Here is a 27,279-nt window from a genome sequence, read left to right on the forward strand (position 1 = left end):
CGCTGTGACGCCGACACTTTACACATGACTCGGCGCGCGACGCCTGTGACAGGGCCTGTGCCGCGGCACACTGGCGCCGCCGGCGGCAGCGGCAGCACACGGCCACGCCACAACACCGGTACCGCCGCCACACCCCGCCACACGCCTGACCGCAGCACCGGCCGGCACCGCGGCCGCCCGCGCCGCCGGGATGACCTCCGGGCTGGCGGCGTGACGCACCCCCAGGCGGCGCGCCGCCGCCTCCCGGCCGCGCCGCGCTCTACAAGCCACCGAACGAGTCGCCGAGCAGCTGATCCAGCTCTTTGACGTGGGCCGTCTTGCTGCCGGTGGCCGGCGAGGCGCTGCAGCTGCGGCCGACGTACCTGCGGCGGCGGGGGCTGAGGTCAGCCAGCCACCGTCACACGGCCGGCGCGGCGGCGCACCGGCGGCGGGAGCGAGGGCGGCGCACCGGCGGCGGGAGCGAGCCGCGCGCCGATGGCAGCGCTGACGTCATCGGCCGCGGCAACACGTTGCCGCCGGCAACACGTCGGCAGCGGTAAACACGGGTGGAAGGTCGACCGATGGTGTGAAAGGTCGGCCGATGGTGTGGGAGGTCGGCCGATGGTTTGAATGAAGAACATGCTGTCTCGAACAGTCAGTGGAAGAACAACATACAAATTCATCTACATCCTGAACGTAGATGCTTGTTACCAGCTGCCTTGGACGAGGCTGGACCTGTATCTGTAGCATGACTGCCTACTGATATCGTCCCCTTGTCCCCTCTGCCTAGTCCTACCGATCTCGCCCTGTCACAGCAACCTTTGTCTCCTGCTATGCCATTGCTAACATGAGCTGACTCGTCTTTAGCTCCTCATGGAGGGCGTGGAATGACCACTCGATCTGCATCGCAGACGGCATCTTGTCCTCCAGCATATCTGGCCACGTGACCTTGACATGCATCACACATGCCGCAGTTTTAACATGTCACGCCTGTGTTCGTCTCCGCTTGGCCTTTCTGCAACGCTCGCCTGCCGGCCTGGCTCAACAGTCGCACGACCTTGACCTCTGTGGCCTCTCACCTGATGACCTTGACCTCTGCGGCCTCTCACCTGATGACCTTGGCCCGGGCGGCCGTGGTCTCGAAGCGCGGCTCAATGTAGGCCCAGGCGCCGTTGTTCTTGGCCTCCTCCTGCGTCCAGACGATGTCGGCGTCGGCCGGGTACAGGTCCAGCTGCTGCTTCACCTCGTCGAACGGGAACGGCGACAGCTGGAGGCCAGACACGCAAGGTCAAGCAAGGTCAAGGGTGAACAAGGGTCAAGGCTCGTCGGAATAATGGGGAGATGCGGCCGCGCCGCAGAGTCAGGGGCCTGTCTGGGATTCGCTGGTGACGCCTTCCTCGTCCATTCAACCAAAGACCCGCACCCCAAAACGCTTCCCTGACCCCTTCCCCTAACCCCGCCGAGCTCCTGGCCCTGCTGCCGGTCCGTGCCCCTCCCCACCGACTCGACGCTCGTCGCCGCTCCTCGCTGTGCCCCGCCGCCGCCGCCGTCGTCACCTGTTCCAGCCGCACGATGGCCACCTGCTCCTGCAGCGCCAGCTCCTCGCGACGCTTCTCCAGGTCGAAGTAGACCTTGCCGCTGCAGAAGATGACCCGACGCACGGCCTGCGGCAACTTGGCCGCCGGGCCCACGTCCGGCAGCACCCTGTGGCGAGGGCGCCCGGTCACCGACGGCGCAGAGATAGAGGACCGCTGACAGAGGGTCACACCGAGAGAGCGCCGACAGAGGGCCATGACAGGTACTGACAGAGGGTCACTGACAGAGGGCCACTGACAGAGGGCCACTGACAGAGGGTCACACCGAGAGAGCACCGACAGAGGGCCATGACAGGTACTGACAGAGGGTCACTGACAGAGGGTCGCACCGAGAGAGCGCCGACAGAGGGCCATGACAGGTACTGACAGAGGGTCACTGACAGAGGACCGCTGACGGAGGGTCGCAATGAGAGAGCACCGACAGAGGGCAAAAGACAGGTACTGACAGAGGGTCACTAACAGAGTGTCACTAACGGAGGGGGCATACCCAAATGACACGGTACCACCCTCCCCTCCCCTCGACACACCCAGATGACACGGCACCCTCCCCTCCCCTCGACACACCCATATGACACGACACCCTCCCCTCCCCTCGAAGCACCCATATGACACGACACCACCGTCCCCTCGACACACCCGGATGACATAACACCCTCCCCCCTCGACACACCCAGATGACACAACACCCTCCCCTCCCCTCGACACACCCAGATGACACAACACCCTCCCCTCCCCTCGACAAATCCAGATAACGCGCATGTTTGGCTTTCCGAATCTGCGACCATACACTTCACCTCTGACCCGCTGACCCTTCACAGTATCCCCTGACCCATCTCCTGGCCCTTTGCAATGTCCTCTGACCCGCCTCCTCGCCCTCCATCTGGCCCATCTCCTGAATTGGCAGCGCTCCTGACCCACCTCCTGAACTCGGTGCCCTCCCGCATGTCGTCGAAGCTGCTCCTGGCGCGCGGGTGGCGGAGCAGAGACTTGGGCGTCATCAGGATCAGCGGCTTCCGGAACGGCAGGTAGATCTGGCGCCGCAGGACGTGGAAGTAGTTGCTGGGCATGCTGCAGTTCGCCACCTGTTGGCACAGGACACCGCTGTGGCGGATCACCTAGCATTTTCAGCGATGAGCCTTCCGCGTGCTCCCCTCCTGAAGAGGAGGTCCCGGGGGAAACATCGGACGTCTTTCGAGTTGGCTATGTTCGATGGACGCTATCTGCTAACGCTATCACTTTGCCGACTTGACCTTTCGACGGGTGGTGACTTCAGCCAGCGCGGCTAAAATACCACCTTTGGCAGGCACCAACTTCCGCTGCACCATCACACTGCGTCCCTATCGACATGTGAACCTGCTGAGCATCATTTCCGTCGATATTCATGCGAATCACCATCCCTGTCACGCGAGACGATATAAATTTTTCGCCTTCCCCGAGAATCGAACCCGGGCCCTACAGCCCCAAGCACGGGGTTTTGGCACTCCCGTTCAAGCTCCCGTCCTTCGCTCACAATCATGTTGCTGTCGTGCAGCTGTCGGATCGCGAACTCGTCGGCGGCGAACGGCGGGAAGTACTCTGGGTCGTCGGAGCACATCTGCAGGAACCGCTCCAGGCGGGCGGAGCTGTGCTCGGGGCCCTGCAGGGCAGGGGGGGGGGGGGACTAGTCAGAGGCGGCGAGGGCAGAGCAGAGCAAGCGAACCAGGCCAGGGCCGGCAGGGACGGGACAGCACAGGACAGGTCAGGGAAGAACAGGACAGGACAGGACAGGACAGGACAGGACAGGACGGGACGAGACGGGACGGGACGGGACGGGAGGACAGGACAGGACAGGACAGGACAGGACAGGACAGGACAGGACAGGACAGGACAGGACAGGACAGGACAGGACAGGACAGGACAGGACCGGACAGGACGGGACAGGTCAAGGCAGGGCAGGGCAGGGCAGGACAGGACGGTGCAGGGCATGGTAAGGCAGGGCAGGGCGGGACAGAGCAGGACAAAACATGACAGAATGACGTGTGACCACACAAAAATGCAGAGCATAGCCGTCAGGTGCTACAAAGCCGTGCTGCTGGGAACTGGGAGACGCGTTCAGAGCACAGGCAATTAATCATTAACATAGTTGAAGTTGAGCTTGACCGACGCGACGTTGGAAAAACTACGTCCACTTTACGTGATTACTTCAAGCAGCCATTTGACGCCGGGGCAACTTGCCCTGAACGCTTGGATCAGTCCACACTCTGCGAACCCGCCGGTGGCGCCCTGCATGCCGCGTCACTGACCATGCCCTCCATGCCGTGCGGCAGCAGCAGGGTCAGGCCCGACTGTCGCACCCACTTGGCCTGGCCCGAGGCGATGAATTGGTCGATGATCACCTGGCGAGACGGGCGCCGATCAATCAGACGACCGTGTCGTCACGGCGGACGACTGATCTACCCAGTGTCCTAGAATTGCCGACTTTGGGTGTAAAACAACACCCCATGAGGAGGAATTTTTCACTCCTTTTCCACATATTCTAGGTGAATCTTTCACTACTGCCTGACAATGACTGATCGCACACGCCGAATCCCTATTTTCCTTTCTGAGGTTTTCGGATGTCATTCAAAACCGAGCTCACTTAAAACCACCAAGCATAAATGAGGCTCCGCAGAACCTGGACACCTATGGCTATGTCATGCCTCACCTACATCGGAATCATGTCATGTATGCACAGAGCAAGGGCGCCAGGTACCTCCAAGCCCAAGAACCCCAGCGACCCCAGCCGCTTACACGCATTAAGTTTGGTTTGTTCACAAAATGCATCACAATCTGCAGCTGTGCGCCAAATACAAAGTTTTCACGCATCCCCTATTTTTTTGGTCTCACCACTACACCACGAAAGCACAGCCTGGTGCAAACGCCAGCAAGGCCTGGTAGAGAATTTTACTCCACGTATCTCTTTTTTCCCGAGGAAACTTGACCACTAAATTGCATCACTCCCGAAATGCATGAGTGAAAAGTACAAGAAATGTGTTATAAATTAAACTTACAAGATGAATATCACCATTTGAGCAATTATATTAACAGATGCTTTGTCAAATCAGCTGATTACAAAATTTGCAAGAAAAGTACCGGTCTTTATATTCATTTAGCTACTTTTGTTTTTCTTGGTATCATACCAGTGTGTTACAACTTTATTTTTCTTTCCTTTTCGATTGTCTTTAGAGGCACCGTCTGCTGCTTAAAATTTTGACCAATTTCCTCTGCGAGATGCTCCAACTGGAAGCTTGTGCGTATTTCATACATAATTGGATCAATTCGCCAGCCGCCCAAACATGCTTGATATGCACCCAAGCGTGAACAATTCACAGGGAATGAAGGAGACAATTTGAAGCACGGAACTTACTTTTACCGCCATTCTTACCCTCTTAAGCCTTCGGTTAACCGTTTTCTTGGTTCATGGCGGTGCTCAGTAATGATAAATCCAAGTCTTTCGTGTGTTTGACTGACCAGGCTACCTGGCAAGGCAGTTCTTATGCTGCCATACAGAGTCTTGGGACAGACATGACGCAGCTAATACACAAGTATTTGATGGCGAAATTCTGCCCTCTGGAGATGTTTATCATGCACACCTCCTACTTGTTTCGCATTTTAATCTCGAAGGTTGGTGGGCATGATTGATATTTATACTTGAGGGTGAGTCGGATGACTCTGTCTATCAGCAGACCATGCAAAAAGTACTGAATTTTTTTGTTTTTGGGGGAGCAGGAAGGAGCCAGTAAGTCTCCTGTGAACCAAGTAATTGCTTACCTTACCTGCTTTCAGCACATGATTGGTAACCAGAGATAGCCATTTTCTGTTTTAATGCATCGAGTTTTGCCATAAGACAAATTATGATGCCACAAGGCGTGCAATCTGCTTATTTTGTTCCATACTCTTGATTACTTCCCCAAATTTCTTAAAGTGGTCCCTCATGGCTGCTTTAACCCGATGTTTTCTATAGTTGTCATGGTTTGCTGACTGGCAAATGACTGTAGTATATATATGCACTATATGTTTAATACAGGGATACTCTAAGCTGCATAACAATTATAATATGAGTTAAATATGGGTATGTAACAAATCGTCACACCACCCCATTTAAAATGTAAAACCAACAACTCAAACTTTGTCATGAAATATGAATAAACAACCCCAAATGGATGCATTTGCTGCAGCTGAAAAGGCAAGCAGCAAAACTGGCATGGTCATCTAAAAGTTATGCTATTTTTGGAGAAGAGAGATTGTTTTATGGAGCATACCCATTATTGCCCTTGACATAGGTTAACCATGACAATTAAAATAAGTTGTTCAAAGTGATTTAAGGTGTTTTTTATTTGTGTCTTGTCAACTTTGTCTGATGTCAACAAGCATACACAAATGAACTGAATGAAAATGCAACTTGAAACCAGCCAAAAACTAGCTTTAAATATCATGTTTTTATCACAAGGGCTGCTGTCAACAGTTAAGTGAGTTGGGATGATGTTCATCATATGGGCTACTCTAAGTTAGGTTAAGTTGGTCAAGTGCATGGCAAGTGGCAACAGGAATTGTGCAAGAATCAGTAACTCACAACTGCTGCTGTGATACAAACAGGTTATTCAGAATGAGATGGTGTAAGGTCTCTTTAAGTTAGTACAGGCTATTTTCAGGGAAATACGCATTGGTATTTTGTAAGGAATGGGGACAAAATGTTTATTTTCCTTGACCCCATCTTAACAGAAGCCAGAAGTATGTCTATTGTGTTTGACGTGGTGATGGGCTGATGAGTGGGAGTCCAAGGTTTTTTTGTTTGAGTGTTTTATGCTCGTTGAATTTTCTGTTATTTTGTTATTGAATTCCTTTGCTTTCTTTTGCTTTAAAAATGCTGTGGAAGGGAATTGAAAAGTGCAGCATCAAATTATTGAAGTTAATAATTTGTTATGCTCATAATACTGTCATGAAATAAGTATGCTTTAACACGCGCCCGGTTGGCCGCCTAGATGCCCTTCACTCGGGTGGGGTGTCAATTTGACGCCCCCACCCCCTCTGAGATCTCGGGAACTAAGAAAGTTAGATACACCAAATTTACAGAGTGTCTTGACCTACACGTGAACTCACTTAGGTTAAGGTTTCAGCTCCCTGGGTCCTGACCTTCGGGTGGAATAAGGTCAAACAATGTTAAATTCCAGGTTGGTCTCCAAAGCGCTCCCAAAACCTAGGCAACTGTCTCTAAGTAAAAGGTCACAAGCCCATTTGAGGTCATTGACCTTATTTGACCTTTTGAAGGTCATGGTGACCAAAATGATACAAGACTGCTCTGCGTTTTGCATTTGAATAAGCGACAAAGATTACGCTAGGCGGTATGTTCCAAAAACAAAACTTTCGACCCGGGTCATCTTAGATCAATGGCCTGTTCTGACCTATAAGAAGTAAAATGAAGATGTATAATGCGGTTCCTGCTGTCAATACATTCGAAATGAGCACCAGAAACTATCCCATACAGCAAGCCCTAGAGTAACAAATCAGGTTGGTTTTGACCTTGGTCTGACCACCATACTTGACCTTAGGTCAACGTAATTTGCTCATTTAATATTTGTGGTGCCTACGAAAGCATCTCAGAGATGCATTTCTTCGTCAAACACTCTGTTGTTGCATCAGACTGAGCAATTCCCTAGAAATTGCCTTCGCTGAAACCATGGGCTGCCTTTGACCTGTCATAGGTTAGCGACGTTTCAAGCTACATTTAAATTCATGATGTCAAACGATTCGCTATGGCATTTTCTACAGCTATGCAAAACTTGGCGCGGTTGCTCCGCGCCGTTCGGAGACCATCGTGGAAAAACCCTCGCGGGGGTTAATTTGACCCCTCCCCACCCGAGCGCGTGTTAATGTATTTCGTTTCACTTTAATGGGCTAAGATGTTAAACAACGAAATAGGTTTGTCAGATTTCTGATATTACGTCCATGCCAACATGGAATAGATGTCTTTGCTTGCTGAGGCATCAGTCACCAGCTGATAAGTTCCATCTTTTGTGACTTGATTTTTTCACTCCTGCACGGTCGTTTTGCGATGGAATTTTTCACTCCCACCCTAGTTCAAAAGCGATTCTAGCTCCCTGGATCTACCTTTCTCCGGAACTTGTCTTTGCCCCCCCCCCCTCCCTCCTCCACCCCCTCCATCACACATCTGGAGGTAAATGTAACAAAAAAGATCCACTTGTTTTTCTGAACTCCACTTCCCCCTCTTTAACAGCTCTGCAAATAAATGCGCACACAAGACAATTCAAGGGCTGCACCACTGGTGTCACCGGGCACCACTGATGGGCGGTGGTGCCCGGAGTGGTTCTTGGAGTGGTGCCAGAGTGGTGCTCACCTGCGCTGTGTTGCAGAAGTCACCAAACTGCGCCTCCCAGCAGACGAGCGCGTTCGGGTTGGTGAGGCTGAAGCCCAGCTCGAACCCTGCGGACGGGGGCGGAGTCGTCACCGATCCGACGGCTGCTGATTGGTCGCCAGGCACTGGATGCTGAAAGCGGATTGACCACCGGGCGCTGTATGCTCGAACCTGAATGGACGCGAGCATCGCGTAAAGAACGCTGATTGGTCATTGGAGACGCCGTATGGGGCAAACATCACCCACTGAAGGCGGGGTTTTTGTCTTGTATGACGCGGGACGAGGAAACCCGACGGCAGGAAACAGGCTCAAGAGAGCGCGCTGAAGGTAAGATCTACAAAAGCTTTGCCATGAGATCTTCCGAGATGTCATATCAACGGCGAATGTATTATTGGACGATGGCATCTCGGGAGTCTCTAGACATGTCAGTGATCACTAAAATAGTAAGTTCAGTTCACACCACAACCTACGTCATTCTCCAATCCGCTGTTTCCTGAGTCGACGCTCCTGTCCTCGTGTCTTTGCTGCGTCCAGCACTCGTATAGTCTGGTGTACCAGCATACCAACTCATGGCGTAAACAGAACAGCCCCACTTTCCCTCTCGCCATCACGGGCACCACCGGCGACCCCTCAACTCGGCCGCTACTCACCGAGCACTCCGAACTCGGAGAGTGACGAGTTACAGATGGAGTACTGGGCCTGGTCGGGGTACAGGTGCTGCAGCGGGCAGTACGTGGCCATGTCCACCTTCTGGTGGTGCATGACGTGGTGGCGGTGACTGCGAACGGGCAGAAAAGTGTCAGTGCAGAGACCGGCAGATAGATGGCAGCACCATTACGATGAGGCATGCTGCCGCTGTGGCGCAGGCTAGCGTGTCCACAGTGCAAGATGGTCTCTGTATTCAGTAAGTAGCAGATTCGGTGGCAGCGTCCGTTACAGGCTATTAGCTTTGTTCGGACGCCTGTTTTTTATTCAAGGAATACGTTGTTTGAAGCTACAGATGCCGACAAAAAAGAGCCGGTCTCAGGTATAACCAGCAGCAGTGCGTGCGACGGTGAACAGTGAGCAATTCCTGACGATGATCAGTTGGGTTCTAAGGCAATAAAATTACTCGGTTATTCACCACGAACAGCTGCTAGCCGCCTGACACCTGTCACAGCTTACGCTCTTACCGATCCACCATCCGCCGCCTCCCACCCTCAACTCGCCCTCTCACCGACCCAGCAGTGCCCAGTCGCTCACCTGAAGGTGCCCCGCTGCACGTCCTGACCCGAGAGGCGCACATGCACGCCCTCCTTGAGCAGTGAGCCAAATGCCATGGCCTCGGCCAGCGCCCAGTCGGCCGTCCGCTCCTCCACCATCTCAAGCCGCAAGTTCAGCACCCGCTGCGGCGGCACCACCGTCAGCGTCACACCTCGGTCGGCACACAGGTCAGGGCGCGGCGGGGCGACTCGCAGTGTGGCCGGCGCACCCCGGCGGCGGTGAGCCGGCCACACCGCGCACATCGGTATGGCCGGCGACGGTCGATCGGGCCACTCGGGAACGTGGGCAAGCACACTGCAATACGTGAGAGCAATGGCCACGCCGGTGGCTGTGTCCACCTGGCCCCACCTGCAACCCACGGTGGATGACGAAGTCCACGGCGTTGGGTGGAGCCGAACCCACCCGCCTGCCGATGTGGGCCAGAGTCTCCTCCACCACACCGGTGGTGGACATCTTCAGCGGGTCCTTGCCCTGCCGCCAGCCACATGTCAGAAAGTTAGAGACGGAGAGACAGAGAGTGACAGAGACAGAGACAGGGACGGGAATAGGGACGGGGACGGGGACGGGGACGGGGACGGGGACGGGGACGGGGACGGGGATGGGGATGGGGATGGGGATGGGGATGGATGGGACGGGGACGGGGACGGGGGCGGGGGCGGGGGCGGGGGCGGGGGCGGGGGCGGGGGCGGGGCGGGGACGGGGACGGGGACGGGGACTGGGACGGGGACGGGGATGGGGATGGGGACTGGGGATGGGACGGGGACGGGGACGGGGACGGGGACGGGGACGGGGACGGGGACGGGGACGGGGACGGGGACGGGGACGGGGACGGGGACGGGGGGGGGGGGACGAGGACATCTTCTGCAACAGTCAGAGGCGGGATGTGTGGCCCGTGACGGTGACGTTGCAACACTTGAGATAAAAACAGCTGCACGATGCGCAAAAGCACGCAAACGTCCGGCAAGATGGTGACGGTTCCTGCCTCCCGGGCTCATGGAACCCTTTAACAGACATTTCCCCCGGCACAAGAACTTTTGAACATCACATTCCTTTCGATCGTCCAACAGTACGTGATCCGATCATCAACATTTCCCCACGTGCCGGGAAATGACCTCCTCCAAGCCTAAACAGCGCAGCAGCCGTCTCCACCCCACAGGGCCGGACAGCCAGCTCGCCGCACCCTCCTCGGCCCCCGCTGACCTCGAAGAAGCCGGACCAGGGCGAGTCGATCCAGTGTTTGTTGTAGATCTGCGTCTCCTTCTTGGAGGCCTCCAAGGCCTGCTCGCAGATCTTTTCGTAACGGTTGACGACGTCCTGTAGAGTGGTCACGTGCTGGATAACACCAGGCTCGCCCCTACTCCCCGGGGTGTCGGCCGGGCACGTGGGGTGTATTAGGGTGCTGCTGGGGCGTCAGTAGGGCGTAATTTGGACGACGTCACCGCCACTGGGGTGTCGGGTGATGTAAATGCGTATCACGAGGTGTACACAAGCGCGTGCTGAGCATGCCAGCGGCCAGATTAAGACGAGAGGCAACAAGAGAGGGGAAGATAGCTCCCGTATGGCTGGGAGAGTAACCGGCGCAGAAGGTGGGAAAAGTAACAGGCGCGAAAGGTAGGAAGAGCAGCCGGCGTAAAATACGCGTGGGTGCGATTGAGATGTTCTGTGGCCGTGTGAGGGGTTCCTGGGGAGTGAACATATCGCCTAGCCGTGAGCCAACAGCTGACTGCGCTTACTTTTGAGGCTGAACTACAGTACATACATGGGCGGCTTCCGCCCGGCTTGAGATACCGGCAATATCAAGCTTTTAAGCAGCAAAACGGTGACAGGCTATCGAGATGCAGTACGATATAACGTGTCGTAACGTACAGATTCATACAACGTGCAAACGAGTTCAGTGCGATGTGCGAGGGTGCAATCAAGCTTCCAAGAACATATATATATATATATATATATATATATATATATATATATATATATATATATATATAGCATTCCTGGTGGGTTGGTTGGGTGTGAATACAGAAGTGTGGAATGTGAACAGACGTGTGCACAGGTGAGGACAATTAGGCGCCAGAATGAACACAAGAAGTATGGTGTTTGATGGGAATCTAAGCCACGCACAAGTGAGCGAATAGTGCCTGCGTAGGCATGACTTGCAAGAACATCACCAAAATTCCTAATGCGAATCGCGCTGGTCAGTTCAAGCTTGTAAAACTCTCTAGAATGCGCTACGCTTCAAATCGACGAGGTGTGAAGGTAAAGACATCGAATCTTTTTGTGACTCTTCGGTGAAGTAACTTCAAGACCAGAGTACAGTCGAATCAACAGAACTTAAGTTCGCTGAAGCTTATCTCTGCATTTCACAGGGACACAAACATGCAGAGTCCAGCGTGTTGGGGCACGGTGTCCAGAACACGACAAACACCAACCGAAGGCTCGAACGTTAACATGGCTTATATCACGGCGGCTCCACAAAATACCCCATTAAAGGAAACTTTGGCGCCGTTTAAGAACAAGTGCAAGCGGCATGAATTGATGTCAACATAGTAAATAAATCTGAACTATGCAGAGAGCTCAGCTCGCCTCGGAGGACGCTTCACAGCGAGGGCAATGCGAGTCCCTGAGTAGCACGGCCAGGTAGTGTCGGCGCCTTATTCCCCGCTGGATGCCCCCGGGATGCGCGGCCAGGTCACGGCTGAGGCTCGTGACAGCGCAGGGAAAGGTACGCCGGAAGACAACATAGTTACTGTTCCAATGCGGGCCGCAGTGATGACATACCTCCTGAAACAAGGAACAGAACAGGCTACAGGTGACAGCTCCTGCCGTCTAGCGGGGCGCCGGGGGACCGTACGTTGCCGGCGCCGCCGCCGGCCCGGTCGGGCGTCCCGAACGAGGCCCACAGGCCGCGTGCAGTTAACGATGCCATCAGCAGAACCCCGCAGCAGTCACTACTATTACGGCTCGTTCCATTCAGCCACGGCCGTCCCATCAGCTGCTGTGCAGTCAGCTGTTGAGCGACGCGCGCATGCGCACTCTAACGCCGGCGAGGCTGCCGGTGCGGACACAGCCCGACGGCATTTAGCGGCTAACGAAGGCGAAAGTGCTTCTGATCCACAGAAGGGCCGCCGGGTATGGCCTGGTATGGCATGGTACGGCAGCCTCCACCGCTGACGACCGGGGTCAGACGACCTTGGCGGGAGCCCAGCACTGACAAGAGTTCATGCACCGAGCACAATCAAAGAGTCTGCCTCTATCCAGCCTGGTTGACGGGAGGGTCATCTGGTCTGTTACTGCGTGGCACCGGCAGCAGGTCATCCATCCACTAGAGTAGCCCCCCCCCCGCCCCCTCCCCAGGTGATATGCATCGTCCCACAACGGCCTTGGAGACTATGCGCCTCCGTGGCCGCTGGCGTGCGCACAAGGACAAGCTGGGGTGACGCGTTGCCTAGACCACACCCTGAGACTAGTCCTTAATCTAGCCTCTGATCTATCACACATCACTCAAGCCTCATAGACAGGACCAACGGCAGACACCGGCACCGCGACCCGCTGCGCAACACTTAAACGGGCCGAACCGGCCAGCCGCCGGTGCCGACACCAGATCACAGCGAGCGAGCGGCACGACGCACAGCTCTCCCCGGCGGGCAGCAGTCACACCCCAGCAGCGGCTCGCCGGCCGCACAAGCAATACCTGCTGTCTGCACCGCCAGGCGGCGCGCGTGCGGCACTGTGCGGCCTAGCTACATCTGGCGGCGCGCGACAGAGCTGTGGCGCGCCCATGCTCTCCCACCCCGGCGCCAGTCCGTGACGTCACCACCCGCTACCGACGGAAGCCGCGCAGCGCCTCGTGCACAGACTCAGCCGTCCGCCGTCACCGGCAGCCACGCACCGGAGGCTGGCCAAATCAGTTCCGTTCGCGAACTGATTTGGGTCACTCACTCATTGCACGCGCCAAGAGTGACCGTGCGCCGGCATTTGTCGAAACAAGATGCTGTTATCACACTGCAATTTCGGCCTGCTTTTTTCCAAGATGATTAATAAACCGTTGTTTAAAACCAACTATCTCGAGCCTGAATTGGATGCAGCCTTTCAGTTTGTGGAACAGCAAATCAGTTGGCAAAGAGGACTCAACTCTCTCCCATAGGCAACCCTACAGTACGGCCTCTGGCACAGCACTCGCCGCGCACGGTGTCAAACACTGTGCCAGAAGACGCCCAGAGTGCCCCGAGTGACCCGGGAGTGGTTTGGTGGGTGCTTGCTTACAAGGGCGAGAATTGTAACACGACAACCCGCTAAAACACCCTCATGCTGAAGAGGTCAGTTTTGGACTTCAAATGTCATGATTCCATTGCCCCAGACTGAAAGCTTCGTGCTAATAGTACCAGGAAAGCTGGTAAATGACTGTTGACATCACAAAAAAGTTCATCACAAGAGGTGTCCCGAGCCATCTTCGAAGCGAAGAAGTATTCCATCTTGGATAGTCACCAGATAAACGAGTTCAAGGAAACTGCTTCTGGTGGCATTTGTCTTGATACATAAGTTTTTATATGAATCTCTCAGCTAAATAAGCTGATGCTAGAAAGGTGTGTGTAAACCACCCAGCAATGGCGTACATGCAGGCCTGCAGGACTTTCGGTGCGTCCTGGACTCCTATGAACGTCCAGAACAGCACAAGCCCTCATCACACGGTATGTTATGCCGTCTCACGCACTCCCGCGGTCCGGAGACACGCGTACAAGCCCACAGCATGGTCTCGGCAGGCCTTTCCCCTCACAAGCACGACCTTGGGCTGACCTTGAACTCGTCAGCAGTGACGGTTCCCTCCTCGATCAGCTTCTGCGAGTACTTCTCCAGCAGGTTGGGCGTCTTCTTGATCTTGTTGTACATGAACGGATGCGTGAACATCGGCTCGTCGATCTCGTTGTGGCCGTTGCGGCGGTACGACACCTGCCAACGCCATCACGCCCTTACCAGGGAGGAGACCCCGCTTAGCAGCGCGCAATCCAACCGGACACAAGTCCGCAGGCTAAACAAGTCATGTGCTTCGCAACAAACACACGGCGTCTAGTGGTGATGACACAGTTGCAGGTCGTTCTTTCTTCCCCTTGGCTGTGTGTGTATCAGCCATTAGCGGGGTCGGTTCGCAATCAACCCAAGGTATGACGATGAAGGGCCAATGACATCACATTGTCGTTCAGTGTCGTTCACTTCCCTCCTGCACCTATCTGGATCAGACAGCTACGCTGCCGACGGCGGGGAACACATTGGCATCACGTTTCATACTGGACGCGCGCGTGGGGGACGTCGCAGTAGAGTTACGGAGTGTTCTGCGGGCTCTACGGACGACAGGCGGGGTATTGGCGTCCATGCGCAGGGGAGGGAAGAGGGGGTGGCAGCACTCCTAATTAGGGGGTGGCAGCACTCCTAACACCACACAACTTACCGTCATACTATTAAGTATATCGAATATCAGACCACTGATTATAATAAACAAGCATCTAAAACAACTCATATGTTTCCCCAAATCTAGTCTGTCATACCATACAGCCCGCTGCCACGGACATAAACTACACCATCGTGGAAGCGCGGTGATTACGCGAGGCTCAAGTTCACAAGGCGCCTAAAGGTGGCAGCACTTATCTGGCGCCCACCACATTTCGCCCACGTCCTGCCTCACTCACGATGTCGATGACGACGTCCTTGTGGAAGGTGTTGCGCCACTCGGCAGCCACCTTGCACACGTGCATCACCGCCTCCGGGTCGTCTCCGTTCACGTGGAAGATGGGGGCGTTCACCACGCGCGCCACGTCCGTACAGTACGGCGACGAGCGGGTGAGACGGGGGTCGGTGGTGAAGCCGATCTGCGGGTCAGAGGGGTCAGACGAGTTCAAGTGGGGTCAGACATATTTATGCGGGCTCAGACGGTTTCCGACGGGATCAGACAGGTTCAGGTGAGGTCCGAAGTGGTCAGGCCGGGTCAGGCAGGGTAAGACTGGGTCAGACGAGTTCAAGTGAGGTGAGACGGGGTCAGACAAGGTCTGAGGAGGTCTGGCGGGGTAAGACTGGTCAGGCGGGAGTCAACGGGTGGGAGCGGGTAGGACGGGGAGTCGGTGGTGAAGCCGGTCTGTGGGTCAGGGGGGTCGGAGGGGTTCGGGATCGGACGGGTTCAGGCGGGAACAGGGAAGGTCAGACAAGTTTGTGCGGGATCAGACGGGTTCAGGCGGGTTCAGACGGGTTCAAGCGAGGTCGGACGTGGTCAGGCGGGGCCAGGTGGGCTAAGACTGGGTCAGGCGGAGTCAGGCAGGGCCAGGTGGGCTAAGACTGGGTCAGGTGGAGTCAGGCAGGGCCAGGTGGGCTAAGACTGGGTCAGGTGGAGTCAGACAGGGCCAGGTGGGCTAAGACTGGGTCAGGTGGAGTCAGACAGGGCCAGGTGGGCTAAGACTGGGTCAGGTGGAGTCAGACAGGGCCAGGTGGGCTAAGACTGGGTCAGGTGGAGTCAGACAGGGCCAGCGGGGTTAGGCAGAGGTCAGATAGGTTAGAGGTCATCACAGGGGACTCGTGAGGTCGGCTGGATCGGTCGACGCCAGCATAGTACGACATATTGAGACAACTCTGCGCAGACTACGTATATCGGGTTCAAACCATCTCAGACTGGGAAATATTTGCTTCACAAGCGAAAAAGTGCTCTCAGTAGCCAGCACAACACCACGCCACAAAACCCTGCGGCTAGCGTCCCTCACAAAGCGCGAGCCGGGGGCACCGGCCGCGCCGCGCAGCCAGCGGCTGGTGCAGCCACAGCCCACCTGGTTGTTGACCACGATGTGTATGGTGCCGTGGGTGGTGTAGGCGGGCAAGTCGGAGAGGTGGATCGTCTCGTACACCACACCCTGGCCCGAGAAGGCCGCGTCGCCGTGCAGCAGGATCGACATGACCTGCGGGCACGGCGGAGAGGTCAGCGGACAGCGGCACCGGCACCGGCCGACGGGCAGAGGGAGAAAGGGAAAAAGGGAGAGAGGGAGAGGGGAGAGGGGGAGAGAGGGAGATGGAAAGGGCGAGCGTGATGGGGGAGACAGATGAAACATGATGACAGAAGACGGAGACCAAGACGCGGTCGGTGCGGTGATTCGAACCCGGGATCTTGCAGTAAAAAAATGATCCTCTCGGCCACCCTGTGCGTCCTCTCTCCATCTTCCCTTCTCTCATCTACGGACGTAGGTACCGCCCACGGTCATCAGCGCCGCCTCTCTCAGAAGAAACTCCACCCAACGAAAAAGTTCTGACAGCGGGAATCGAACCCGAGACCTTCCATCCCGATCGCCCCGCATCCCCGCGCACAGACCTTGTTGCCCTCGTTGTCGCCGCGGTAGAACTGCTCGGCGCGGGTCTTTCCCTGCACAACGGGGTCGGCGGCCTCCAGGTGGGACGGATTGGCCACGATGGCCATGCGCACGTTCTTGTTGGTCAGTCGGTTGAGGCGCTCCACGTACGTGCCCAGGTGGTATTTGACGTCGCCAGAGCCCTGCTCGGGTCAGGGTCGGCGGAGGAGGCGCCCGTCAGAGCTGATGGCCGCCGTCGGCGCGGTCCGGTTCGACCGCGCCGGTGGCGAGCGCGGCTAACTGGCCCAGCGCGGGCGCCAGCGTACGTCACCGGCTCGGTCTGACGTCATGAGGGCGATGTCTGACGTCACGTTGCGCCATATGTGAGGACTAACAGCTTCTGGGGATGTTTGATGGATCGACGCCGTCAGGTGCAACCATTTTCACGCCACAGATGCTTTCCAAGGGATGGTCTGAACAAACACGTGTACATGACGTCAAGCAACCGTCGCCGCCAAACCAGAGTGAGTGAAACACCAGACGACCGAGGACACATATCGATGGGAAAATGTTGGCGAAGTGACTAGTGTAATGCCCTGGTCATGAATATTGTGCCTAGGGGCAGATGGCTGCGGTCACTCAGATGGCTGCCCAGCAAACCCGACCAAAATGGTGCAAAGGTGCACTGTTAAAGCACCAGCGTGTCACCAGCGTGATCAGCGTGCCACGCCCCGCGTCTGTTTTCGCCGGAAAATCACGTCGACGAACAACTCAGACTGCGGCGCTAACACTGCTTGCTAAGCCTTGGTCCTCCGACACTCAGATCGGCCACTCGGCGCCCGTCATCCACGAGTCAGACCCCCTCCGACCGTCGCCTCAGAGCACCTCGCGGGCCACACAACCCCGTCCCCCCCCCCCCCCGTCACCACTGTAGTGGGTGATCATCAGGAGTCAGACCCCCTCCGACCCTCGCCTCAGAGCACCTCGCGGGCCACACAACCCCGTCCCCCCCCCCCCCGTCACCACTGTAGTGGGTGATCATCAGGGGCTGACCGACCGGCCAGAGCTATCGGGTGGTCGAGCGCTGGTGGTGGCCGCAGCCTGGCCAGCCGCGGGGCGCCTGCTCACCTCGTCAGCCACCTCTAACGCGGCGAACTGGGAGAAGATCTGCTCCAGCGGCTTCCGACACACGTTGGCCAGCACGTTCAGCCGACCGCGGTGGGACATCCCTGCCGACGGGTCAGGGTCAGGGTCAGGGTCAGGGTCAGGGTCAGGGTCAGGGTCAGGGACAGGGACAGGGTCAGGGACAGGGACAGCGTCAGGGCTAGGGCATGACAAGCTGCAGGGAGCGGCTGGGAAACTGCTACCGCTGCATAAGGTCACGATTTCAAGCAGCAGAGGGATCACCAGTCGCTGGCGAGTACGCCACGCGCGAGTTCCTGGCATGACTGACACCTACGCGTGTTCTACACTCCCCACAGGCGATTACTCTGAGAGCGAATGCCACCGAGCATGACATGTATCCGTGAAGGTGGTATAATTTGCACGAGACGACCAAAAATTCGTATCAAAGCATGTGGCACACGCGCATACGGGTTTTCGGGTACTCGGTGCACAACTGACGACATGAACATAACACTTCTTGCGCTCTGGGCCGTGTTATTCCAGTGCAGCGTCAACGTCAAGGCCAGACGAATGAGAAGCCCGAGAGCGGAGAACACAGCAGAAATGACTGTGGCGGAGGGCTCTCAACACAATCACCCTGCCGAGCGGCGGCGGCGTTCACGCAACCACCGGCGCACTACTGCACGCGGTAGGTGTTTGTTTGCAAGTGCAACAACGACCTTATGGAATGTTAAAACACGGGCGATGCAATGTTAGCAGCTTCCTTCTACTAAAGGAGTAGGGACAGACACGGCCAGGCACGCACCACTTGAGACGCATTCCCCGTCTACTGCCCGGCAGCGGCGCACCACACCGGTGGTCTACTGCCCGGCAGCGGAGCACCACACCGGTGGTCTACTGCCCGGCAGCGGAGCACCACACCGGTGGTCTACTGCCCGGCAGCGGAGCACCACATCGGTGGTCTACTGCCCGGCAGCGGCGCACCACACCGGTGATCCACCGTCCGGCAGCAGCGCACCACACCGGTGTATTTAACGGGGGTCAAGTCCGACACCGGGCACCGCAGGCTGAGCACAAACACCGCACGTGCATCGCATTACTGGTGACAAACGGAGTGCGCCAGCCGTCCGCCGAGAAGCTGCGGCACGAGGACCGCAGCTCTGTGCAGCGGAGAAGCGGACCGCAGCTCTGTGCAGCGGAGAAGGCTGACGCTCACCGGGAGGGGCGGCCATCGGCTTGTGGTCTGTGTGCGTGTGGTCTGTGTGCGTGTGGTCTGTGTGCGTGTGGTCTGTGTGCGTGTGGTCTGTGTGCGTGTGGTCTGTGTGCGTGTGGTCTGTGTGCTTGTGTTCTAAACCGTTTCAGTTACATCGCTAAAGGCGATTGGGCACCGACACGTTTGTGCGCACAAAACCTCGTCGGCATCTGTGCTACCTTAATGTTTGACGGTGAAATACAGCATGCCAAGCTATGTCCAAAAGTAGCCTTTGGCAATGCGGAGCTCCGGGCGCTGGTGAAACTGCCCCAAATAATTCCTTTTCGTCCAAGCCTGTTTGCATACTAGTGACTCGTCATGCGAGGGCAATGCTAGGTTTCACGGCCCACTTACTGCCCCAGCACACCGCTTCTCTATCTAGCACGGAATCTGCCGCATTCCAGTCATGCATCAAATATCAAATCGACCGGGACGGCCCACAGCTGCCCGTTTCATGCAGCCTTCCGTCAAAGAAGGTCTCCTCCCTGTCGGCTGCTCGTCAAAGGCCACAACGGTCGCCTCCGCGCGCGCTGCGGGAGCGCACCACTAGTCTGAAGGATTCGGAGATGCCAACACCGCGGCTAAGAGAAAGAGGCTGGGAGATCCTCTCTGAAAGGCGCCGATGTTTGCACTGATCCCTACCCGAGCAAGCCCGGCATACCCAGTCGACCTTTGAACGTGCGGATAGCAAGAGCACGGCATGTACGTGGTCAGGACAACACTAAATCTACCGGCCGACACTGGGTATACCCCAACCCATCTGGTTATACCCGTCAGCCGGGCATAGTCTAACGAACAAACCATCACCGAGCGGCCCTCAGTGCAGCCTCCACCCAGGCGACGCCTGCTTGATACCGGCGTGCCCGTACCTCTGCACTCGAATCACGGACTATCATCACACTCGCCTGCCGGTCCATCGCGCCGTGACGCGACGAGCCGGTCACGCGGCGTGGCCTGCCACTGTCCCCACTCCAACACGACCTTGCGATAAGGTCCCCACTCTCGCAAGGCGACTCTCGACATCGTCCTAGCCCCCCCCCCCCCCCCCCCCCGAGAGCCACGGCCATGAAGGATCCACGTATCAAAGACGAGACCAGCGCATTCGTGACAAGACCCATGTACCCATGACCAAGACACGTGTACACATAACGAGACCCATACCAGATCCGTGACGTGCCCATGACGAGACCCCAGGTACCCGCAATGAGGTCCATGCACCTCTGACGAGGCCCATGTACCCATGGCGAGTCCCATGCACCCATGACGAGACCCAGCACGCATGATAAGACCCACGGCCAGGCACGTACCCATGACGAAGGACTCGACGCCCATGGCGGACGAGATGTCGATGATGTGCTTCATGGCCGGGATCAGCACCTCGCCGCCCTCCAGGCCGAACCGCTTCTCCGAGGACCACTTGCGCGCCAGGAACGACTCGAACCTGCCGCCGGAGTCGATGAGTCAGAGTCGGGCGCGGTCGTGCGCGCTTCCAGGGGATTCGGGCGTGGGGCGCGGACGGCGCGGACGTGGACGTGGGCGCGGACGGTGCGGACGTGGACGTGGGCGCGGATGGCCTGGATGTGGAGCAGGCCGCCGGACGTCTGCCAAGCGTGGACGGTCCGGCTCAGGCCAACAACCAGGGACTGGGTTTGGTTTGGGTCAGTGTACCCGATGCGGTCCACAGGCCAAAACCGTGGCTGGGCTCAGTCGCGTTTCGCCCCAGATGGCACGGTCCAGATGCCAGAACTGCAACAGAGGTCAGACCGCGGCCTCAGGTCAGCCCACGGCTTCGGGTCAGCCCACGGCTTCGGGTCAGTCCAGCTCAGGACCACACACTGCGGTCCTCAGCTTGCCCGCAGCTCAGGACCACACACTGTGGTCCTCAGCTTGCCCGCAGCTCAGGACCACACACTGCGGTCCTCAGCTTGCCCGCAGCTCAGGACCACACACTGTGGTCCTCAGCTTGCCCGCAGCTCAGGACCACACACTGCGGTCCTGAGCTTGCCCGCAGCTCAGGACCACACACTGCGGTCCTGAGCTTGCCCGCAGCTCAGGACCACGTTCTCAGGTACAGGACCACGCAGTTCAGTTAACAGTCGACAATGACGTACCAAACCCAGAGGCTCCCAAACGTACGCTCTAGACCAGAAGCCACTGTATTCTCGACCCCGGTAAATATACGAAGATTGAAACGCTGCCTAAGCTGCATACAGTGGGTCCCAGATCCATCAGACCCAGTCATTTCCAAATATTAGACACCACATTGCCTCCACAAACACGAACTACCGACTAAGCTGCGTGGTTCCCAAATATATACAAGCAAAGTGATGCATCATACCTGCCGGGCCGGTGGCCCTCAAACCTACGAAACCAAGCGGTTCTCAAACACAGCCGGCCCTCTGTGTCCTTAACCCACCCGGCCCAGTGGCTTTCAAACCTCCCCGACCCCGTATGTCCCAAACTTAGCAGACCAGTCACTCCCCATCAGAGGAAATAACACAGACTCTCCCAAACCCCAACCCCCTTGAGGACCGCAGCAGGCTCAGCGGCTCCAAAAGCCAGCGGCCCCAGTGGTCCTCAAACCCACCCCGAAGCGCGGGCGAGGCGGGCGAGCAGCAGCCGTTTCTCGTCGCTGCTGAACTGCAGTATACCGGGCGACTCGATCCGCTGCCGGATCCAGCTGCACTGCTCCAGGTCGTTGATGTACATGTACTCCACGCCAATGCTCCTGAAACGGAAATCAGTCCACGTGGACGATCACTGGTGCACATGTACTCAACGCCGATATTCCTGGAACGGGAATCGGTCCACGTGGGCGATTCGTGATGTCTTTAAATAACAAGCGGCGAACATTCAGCTCCGCCCCTCCCCAACCTGAGCCCACACCAACACCACACGCGTGCACACAGTCCGCCGCTGGCCGACACATTCAGCTCCGCCCCTCCCCAACCTGAGCCCACGCCAACACCACAAGCGTGCACACAGTCCGCCGCTGGCCGACACACCAACACCGAGGCCTCCACGGTCCACACGCCCCGGGCGCATGTGTCAGCAGAAGGCCAGACTCTCCACCCCGAGTCCACGCGGGCCACCGGCAGCAGACCAGGTCCAGCACAACTCCTTGGACCGCCTCCGCACCTGCAGTAGGCCCGCTCCAGCCGGCTGACGATCTCACCCAGCGGCAGCGCCTTCTGGCTGCCGCCGATGAAGGTGGAGGAGGGCAGCTGGAACACCGTGTCCATGTCCTGCTCGTCTGCGGCAGGGCGGCGGGCGGGGTGAGGACAGCTTCGCCTCAGCTCACGTTCTCACCATGCTCCGACGCCCGTCAGGCTTGGGCTCGATGAGGGCGCCGAGCAGCGAGCAGCGCCCGTGTCGGCAGGTCATGGACCGCCCACGAGCCGCAGAGGACATTGAGCAGCCAGGGCCAGTGAAAAGGGGCCAAGTTCACATCGCAGCTTGAACGCAGAGGACATATGAACAGCCAGGGCAGGGGGAGAAGGGCCAAGTTCACATCGCAGCTTGAGCGAGCGATAGTGTTGGCCCAAAACTGGGTGAAACTGACACCTCTCGTCACCTAACCCAGCCATCTGTTAGCCGGCTCCTCCACCGGCTCTGTGAAGGGCTTACACAAACGGTCGGCCACGGCCACGGCCGTTTCCGTGCCGTGACACCACAGGCCACGAGTCTGGCCTCGGCCGAAATGCGGAACGCTCGAACATAACCGCACCCGTCGCACACTGGCCTGGCAACAACTCATCCTATCATTACCTGCGCAAACTGTGGATGTAGACAGGTTTGCAGAGAACAAACACACCTCACGGGGGGGGGGGGGGGGGATGTGAAGTAGCCTGCACTTATTATGGTTGCCGGCGCGTGAAGGTCCCAGGAGCACCTATTCCTGACGTCATGAGGAACACCTGGCTCCGCCACAGACTTGAAGTCTATTCTGAAGCTCCTGAAGTTCTCATGTGAGGACTAGGCCTTCGATCACAAGGTCGGAGCACAAGGCCTTATCTTTAAACAATCAACCTTAAAGGAGTTGAGTTGCCCCCCCCCCCCCTCTCCCACAGACAAGTTGTGACTTCACCCAGGTAATGCTGTAGTGGTGGCGGCGGGGTGGAACATTTCAGCTATCACGCGCATTTTGGCCACGCGAGTGGCCAAAACGAAGCATAGAAGACCAGGGCCGTCCGTCGAAACACATGAGAAACTCCTTCAATCCCCCCCCCCCCCCCACCGCAACACTACAGCCGGCGGTCTCACCGAGCCGCAACACTACAGCCGGCGGTCTCACCGAGCCGCAACACTACAGCCGGCAGTCTCACCGAACCGCAACACTACAGCCGGCGGTCTCACCGAGCCGCAACACTACAGCCGGCAGTCTCACCGAGCCGCAACACTACAGCCGGCGATCTCACCGAACGACTTCATGTATCCTCTGACGACGATTTCCGAGGCGGTTTCCACCGGCTTTCGCTCGATCTCCAGCGGGTCCAGACGCGCCACCAGGTGACCCCGGATCTGCCGGTTAAGGTCATACAGAGGTCAAACAGAGGTCACACAGCGGCTGACCGCAGGACCAATCGGTCACCGCGTGACGTAAACAATGGGAATTTCACGGAAGATCTGGGTGCCGAGATCACGCAGGAATCGTAAGTCAGAAGGTCAGCAAAGGTCATCAACAGATGTAATGCGGAACCCGCATTCAAACTTTAGAGTTGGGATCTTCACGCCAGTACAATTACGGGCCATTCCGGACGCAAAAAACCTATCGCCTGCCTAACTAAAAATCGAGCGTCGAAACCAGCATTAACCGTCCGATAAATCCGCACACAAAAAACACAGCCAACGTCCGCCCCCTGCTCCAACACAAAAAAATCGAGCATGTCCAGAAGCCTTGTTTTGTGGGGGGGGGGGGAGGGAGCCATTTTAAGGAATCACGCCTCCCTTCGCGTCGATCCCTTTAAGGAGCGTCGGCGGCTATCGTCGTCCCGTCCCACTGCCGCCCGGGGGCTGCGGCCTGGGGTCGGGGATCCGTGTTTGGAACGGCGCGTACTGTGCGTGCAGTTGCGTGTGCGAAAATGACGTGCGTGGGCGTGTCCCAGTGTGTGCGTTGCGTGTGCGAAAATAACATGCGTGGGCGTGTCCCAGTGTGTGCATTGCGTGTGCGAAAATAGCGTGCGTGGGCGTATCCCAGTGTGCGCATTGCCGCCCGCTTCCGCTGTCCCGGCTAAGTGATTTGAGAAGACCTGACGCAACCTGACCGGTCCTGTAGCCCCTGATAACCCGCCTGATAGCTCCTGATCACCTATCTCCCAGCCCCATGACCCACCTGATAGCCCCTGATCATGTCAGCTCCTGGTGACCAGCCTGATAGCTCCTGATCACCTATCTCCCAGCCCCGACGACCCACCTTATAGCTCCTGATCATCTGTCAGCTCCTGGTGGCCAGCCTGATAGCTCCTGATGACCCACCTGTCAGCAATGATGACCCACCTGATAGCTCCTGATGACGCCCAGCACGCTCAGATGATCCTGAATGCTCTTTTCGTCGGCGGTGGCAGCGCGCGCGACGCCGCTGCTGGCGCCAGCACCATGCGGTACCAGCGCCGTCACAGGCGCCGTGTTCGCCGCCGGCGTCGCCAGCGACGGCGGCGACGAGTAGGCGGCGCCCGGTGGCGCGCCGCCCGCCGCCCGCGAGAAGTACGCGTCCCATGACTGAAACAGGAAGGCGGCGCGACGTGAGACGGCGGAGAGACGTGAGGCGGTGGAGAGGCGTGAGACAGTGGAGACGGTGGAGAGACGTGAGGCGGTGGAGAGGGCGAGGCGGTGGAGAGACGTGAGGCGGTGGAGAAGCATGAGACGGTGGAGACGGTGGAGAGACGTGAGGCGGTGGAGTGGGCGAGGCGGTGGAGAGACGTGAGACGGTGGGGAGGGCGGGGCGGTGGAGACGGTGGAGAGGACGTGAGGCGGTGGAGAGGCGTGAGGCGGTGGAGAGGCGTGAGGCGGTGGGGAGGGCGAGGCGGTGGAGAGGCGTGAGGCGGTGGAGAGACGTGAGGCGGTGGAGAGACGTGAGGCGGTGGAGAGGCGTGAGGCGGTGGAGAGACGTGAGGCGGTGGAGAGGCGTGAGGCGGTGGAGAGGCATGAAGCGGCGGAGAGACGTGAGACGGTGGAGAGGCGTGAGACGGCGGACAGGCGTGAGTTCAAGAGAGGCCCGTGGCAGGGTGGGTGGGTTCGAGCCGTTTCGGCGCTCACTATCTGCCACTGACTGGGATGGCCTCCGGCCGGAAGCAGTGAATAGCCTGACTGGGAAAGCCTCCTGACCTAAATGAGGTCAAGAGCATGGCGGGCCGCGTTGACCACGGCGACACGTTAGGCTTTTGCCACTTAATTCTGTCTAGATCTGTCTAAATTTACCACTAAATTCTGAACTAGAATTTCACGATCGGGTGGTGGGGTGACGTCACGGTCACGGTCAGGGTTCATGCAACAATCTCTGTTCAGCGTAAGCTCTGCCCCCAGAAAAAAACGTCCAATTAAAATATGCGCACTAAAGTTTCAGGGAGAACTAGCGAGAAGCGTGCCACGAGAAGCGTGCCGAGGTACTAACGGCAGGGCGTCGCCCAACCAGCGCATACGAAAACCCGCCGAGCGATGCGTGGTACCGACAAAATAATTGATGGAAGCGCACTGCATGACCGACGTTTCAGTCACGCCAGACGGACGGGCGGAGGACGCTGCATAATTGCCATCCACCAATTACCGCGAGGTTGTCATGCAATAGTCAGCTGCCTTTCAGGGAAGAGCTACGGCGAGGTCGCCAAGCAACAGTCAGCTGCCTTTCAAGGAAGAGTCACGGTCAAAGTCCACCCAGCAAGAATAATGACGTCTGCCAACGACGAGTCAACAACGACGCTTCAGCACATTTCCACCACTACGCGACAACAGCTGAAAAAATTGCAAAGTTACGTAAACTGCTATGTACATTTCAGAGGAGCATTATTCATGTCGATAGAATAGTAGTAACTAAATACCCTTATTCCTCGGAGAAAAAACAGGAGAATGGAGATAAAAGATGCGTTGATATTTTGGCAGCATCCCTTTATCGAAACGGAAAGCAGAATTTGACTCGAGATTGCCTGCCGATGACCCTACTTGATTTTTCAGTTGTTTTCAACCAGCGAGCCGGTTTCTACAGGACACCAACATTGCAGGTATTAAACCAGGAGTGGTTGACCAGCCAGTGCCATGATACAGCGCACATCCAACTTAGGATAAGAGAACGCAAAATTCTGACACCATGAAGTACGACCTCGAAATTAATAACGCCAATGGAAAGGAACACGACAGAGCGTCGTCACGTGTCGCCGATTCTCCAGGAAATGTTATTTTTTCATTGAGTTACGCATACCATTACAGGCCCGACCATTGATCCGCTTTCGGTGTGGTCTGTTCGGTGCGGCCTGTTCGGTGCGGCCTGTTCAGTGTGGCCTGTTCGGTGCGGCCTGTTCAGTGTGGCGTGTTCGGTGCGGCCTGTTCGGTGTGGCGTGTTCGGTGCGGCCTTATTGATCGGTGTGGCGTGTTCGGTGCACGCCAGACTTATTCCTGGATACGGAGTGTGAACGTCCGACTGACAGCGGACTTATTTACCTAGGTAACCAAAGTGAATTTGAAGTAAATATAGACATTTGCCGGTGAGAAAATGGTGGGTTACGGACAGGATAAAGCTGATATCAAAAGGATGACGACAACGTGTAAATTTACCGGGAAAATTTTGGTATGTATGAGGTACACAAATAAGGTGCCGGTAATTAAGCAATAGACCAGTGACGTCCAAGTATGCAAACGTGCTGGCGATCCGTAAGTACACGAACACGGTCCTCCGTATTTGCCTTCATAGCACATATAAATATGGTGATCGTCATCGTGCAAACATGCGAACAATATGGTGATCGTCACGTGCAAACATGCGAACAGTATGGTGATCGTCACGTGCAAACATGCGAACAGTATGGTGATCGTCACGTGCAAACATGCGAACAATATGGTGATCGTCACGTGCAAACATGCGAACAGTATGGTGATCGTCACGTGCAAACATGCGAACAGTGGCCAGAAGGTTTGCCACTTTAGGGCCAATGATCACAATTACCGCGTTTCTAGAACCAATACGAAATAATTCCTACAGTTCGGTGGGTAGAGCGTAGAAAACACACGCACGTGTGTTGCTGAGATGCGGGCTTCCGTACCAGGCCCAGCCACAGCACCGCGGGAGGCATGACTTCCATGTCAGGCCCAGCTACGGCACAGGGGAGGCATGGCTCCCATACCAGGCCCAGCCACAGCACCGCGGGAGGC

At 57.0% G+C, this 27,279-nt stretch overlaps 1 protein-coding gene across 1 annotated transcript in view; it reads right to left on the reverse strand.

Annotated features, from left to right (window-relative positions):
* Positions 1-200: 200 nt before the first annotated feature.
* LOC119103343 (2-oxoglutarate dehydrogenase, mitochondrial) overlaps positions 201-27,279 on the reverse strand; it is a 49,731-nt gene continuing 22,652 nt past the window's right edge. The window contains exons 3-23 of the mRNA XM_037226884.1: positions 24,418-24,639; positions 23,340-23,442; positions 22,060-22,174; positions 21,509-21,649; positions 20,229-20,362; positions 17,673-17,773; positions 16,568-16,747; positions 16,032-16,160; positions 14,910-15,089; positions 14,023-14,175; positions 10,429-10,542; positions 9,577-9,699; positions 9,208-9,350; positions 8,616-8,743; positions 7,948-8,033; positions 3,857-3,949; positions 3,085-3,210; positions 2,493-2,656; positions 1,536-1,683; positions 1,089-1,246; positions 201-362 (exon numbers count right to left, since the gene is read on the reverse strand). Coding sequence (XP_037082779.1) covers positions 260-362; positions 1,089-1,246; positions 1,536-1,683; positions 2,493-2,656; positions 3,085-3,210; positions 3,857-3,949; positions 7,948-8,033; positions 8,616-8,743; positions 9,208-9,350; positions 9,577-9,699; positions 10,429-10,542; positions 14,023-14,175; positions 14,910-15,089; positions 16,032-16,160; positions 16,568-16,747; positions 17,673-17,773; positions 20,229-20,362; positions 21,509-21,649; positions 22,060-22,174; positions 23,340-23,442; positions 24,418-24,639 — 2,844 coding nt within the window. The 3' untranslated portion in view covers positions 201-259. The remainder of the gene's footprint in view (positions 363-1,088; positions 1,247-1,535; positions 1,684-2,492; positions 2,657-3,084; positions 3,211-3,856; positions 3,950-7,947; positions 8,034-8,615; positions 8,744-9,207; positions 9,351-9,576; positions 9,700-10,428; positions 10,543-14,022; positions 14,176-14,909; positions 15,090-16,031; positions 16,161-16,567; positions 16,748-17,672; positions 17,774-20,228; positions 20,363-21,508; positions 21,650-22,059; positions 22,175-23,339; positions 23,443-24,417; positions 24,640-27,279) is intronic.

The sequence above is a fragment of the Pollicipes pollicipes genome, unplaced genomic scaffold (assembly GCF_011947565.3).
Source record: "Pollicipes pollicipes isolate AB1234 unplaced genomic scaffold, Ppol_2.1 Scaffold_1600;HRSCAF=1878_pilon_pilon_pilon, whole genome shotgun sequence".
Taxonomy (NCBI): Eukaryota; Metazoa; Arthropoda; class Thecostraca; order Pollicipedomorpha; family Pollicipedidae; genus Pollicipes; species Pollicipes pollicipes.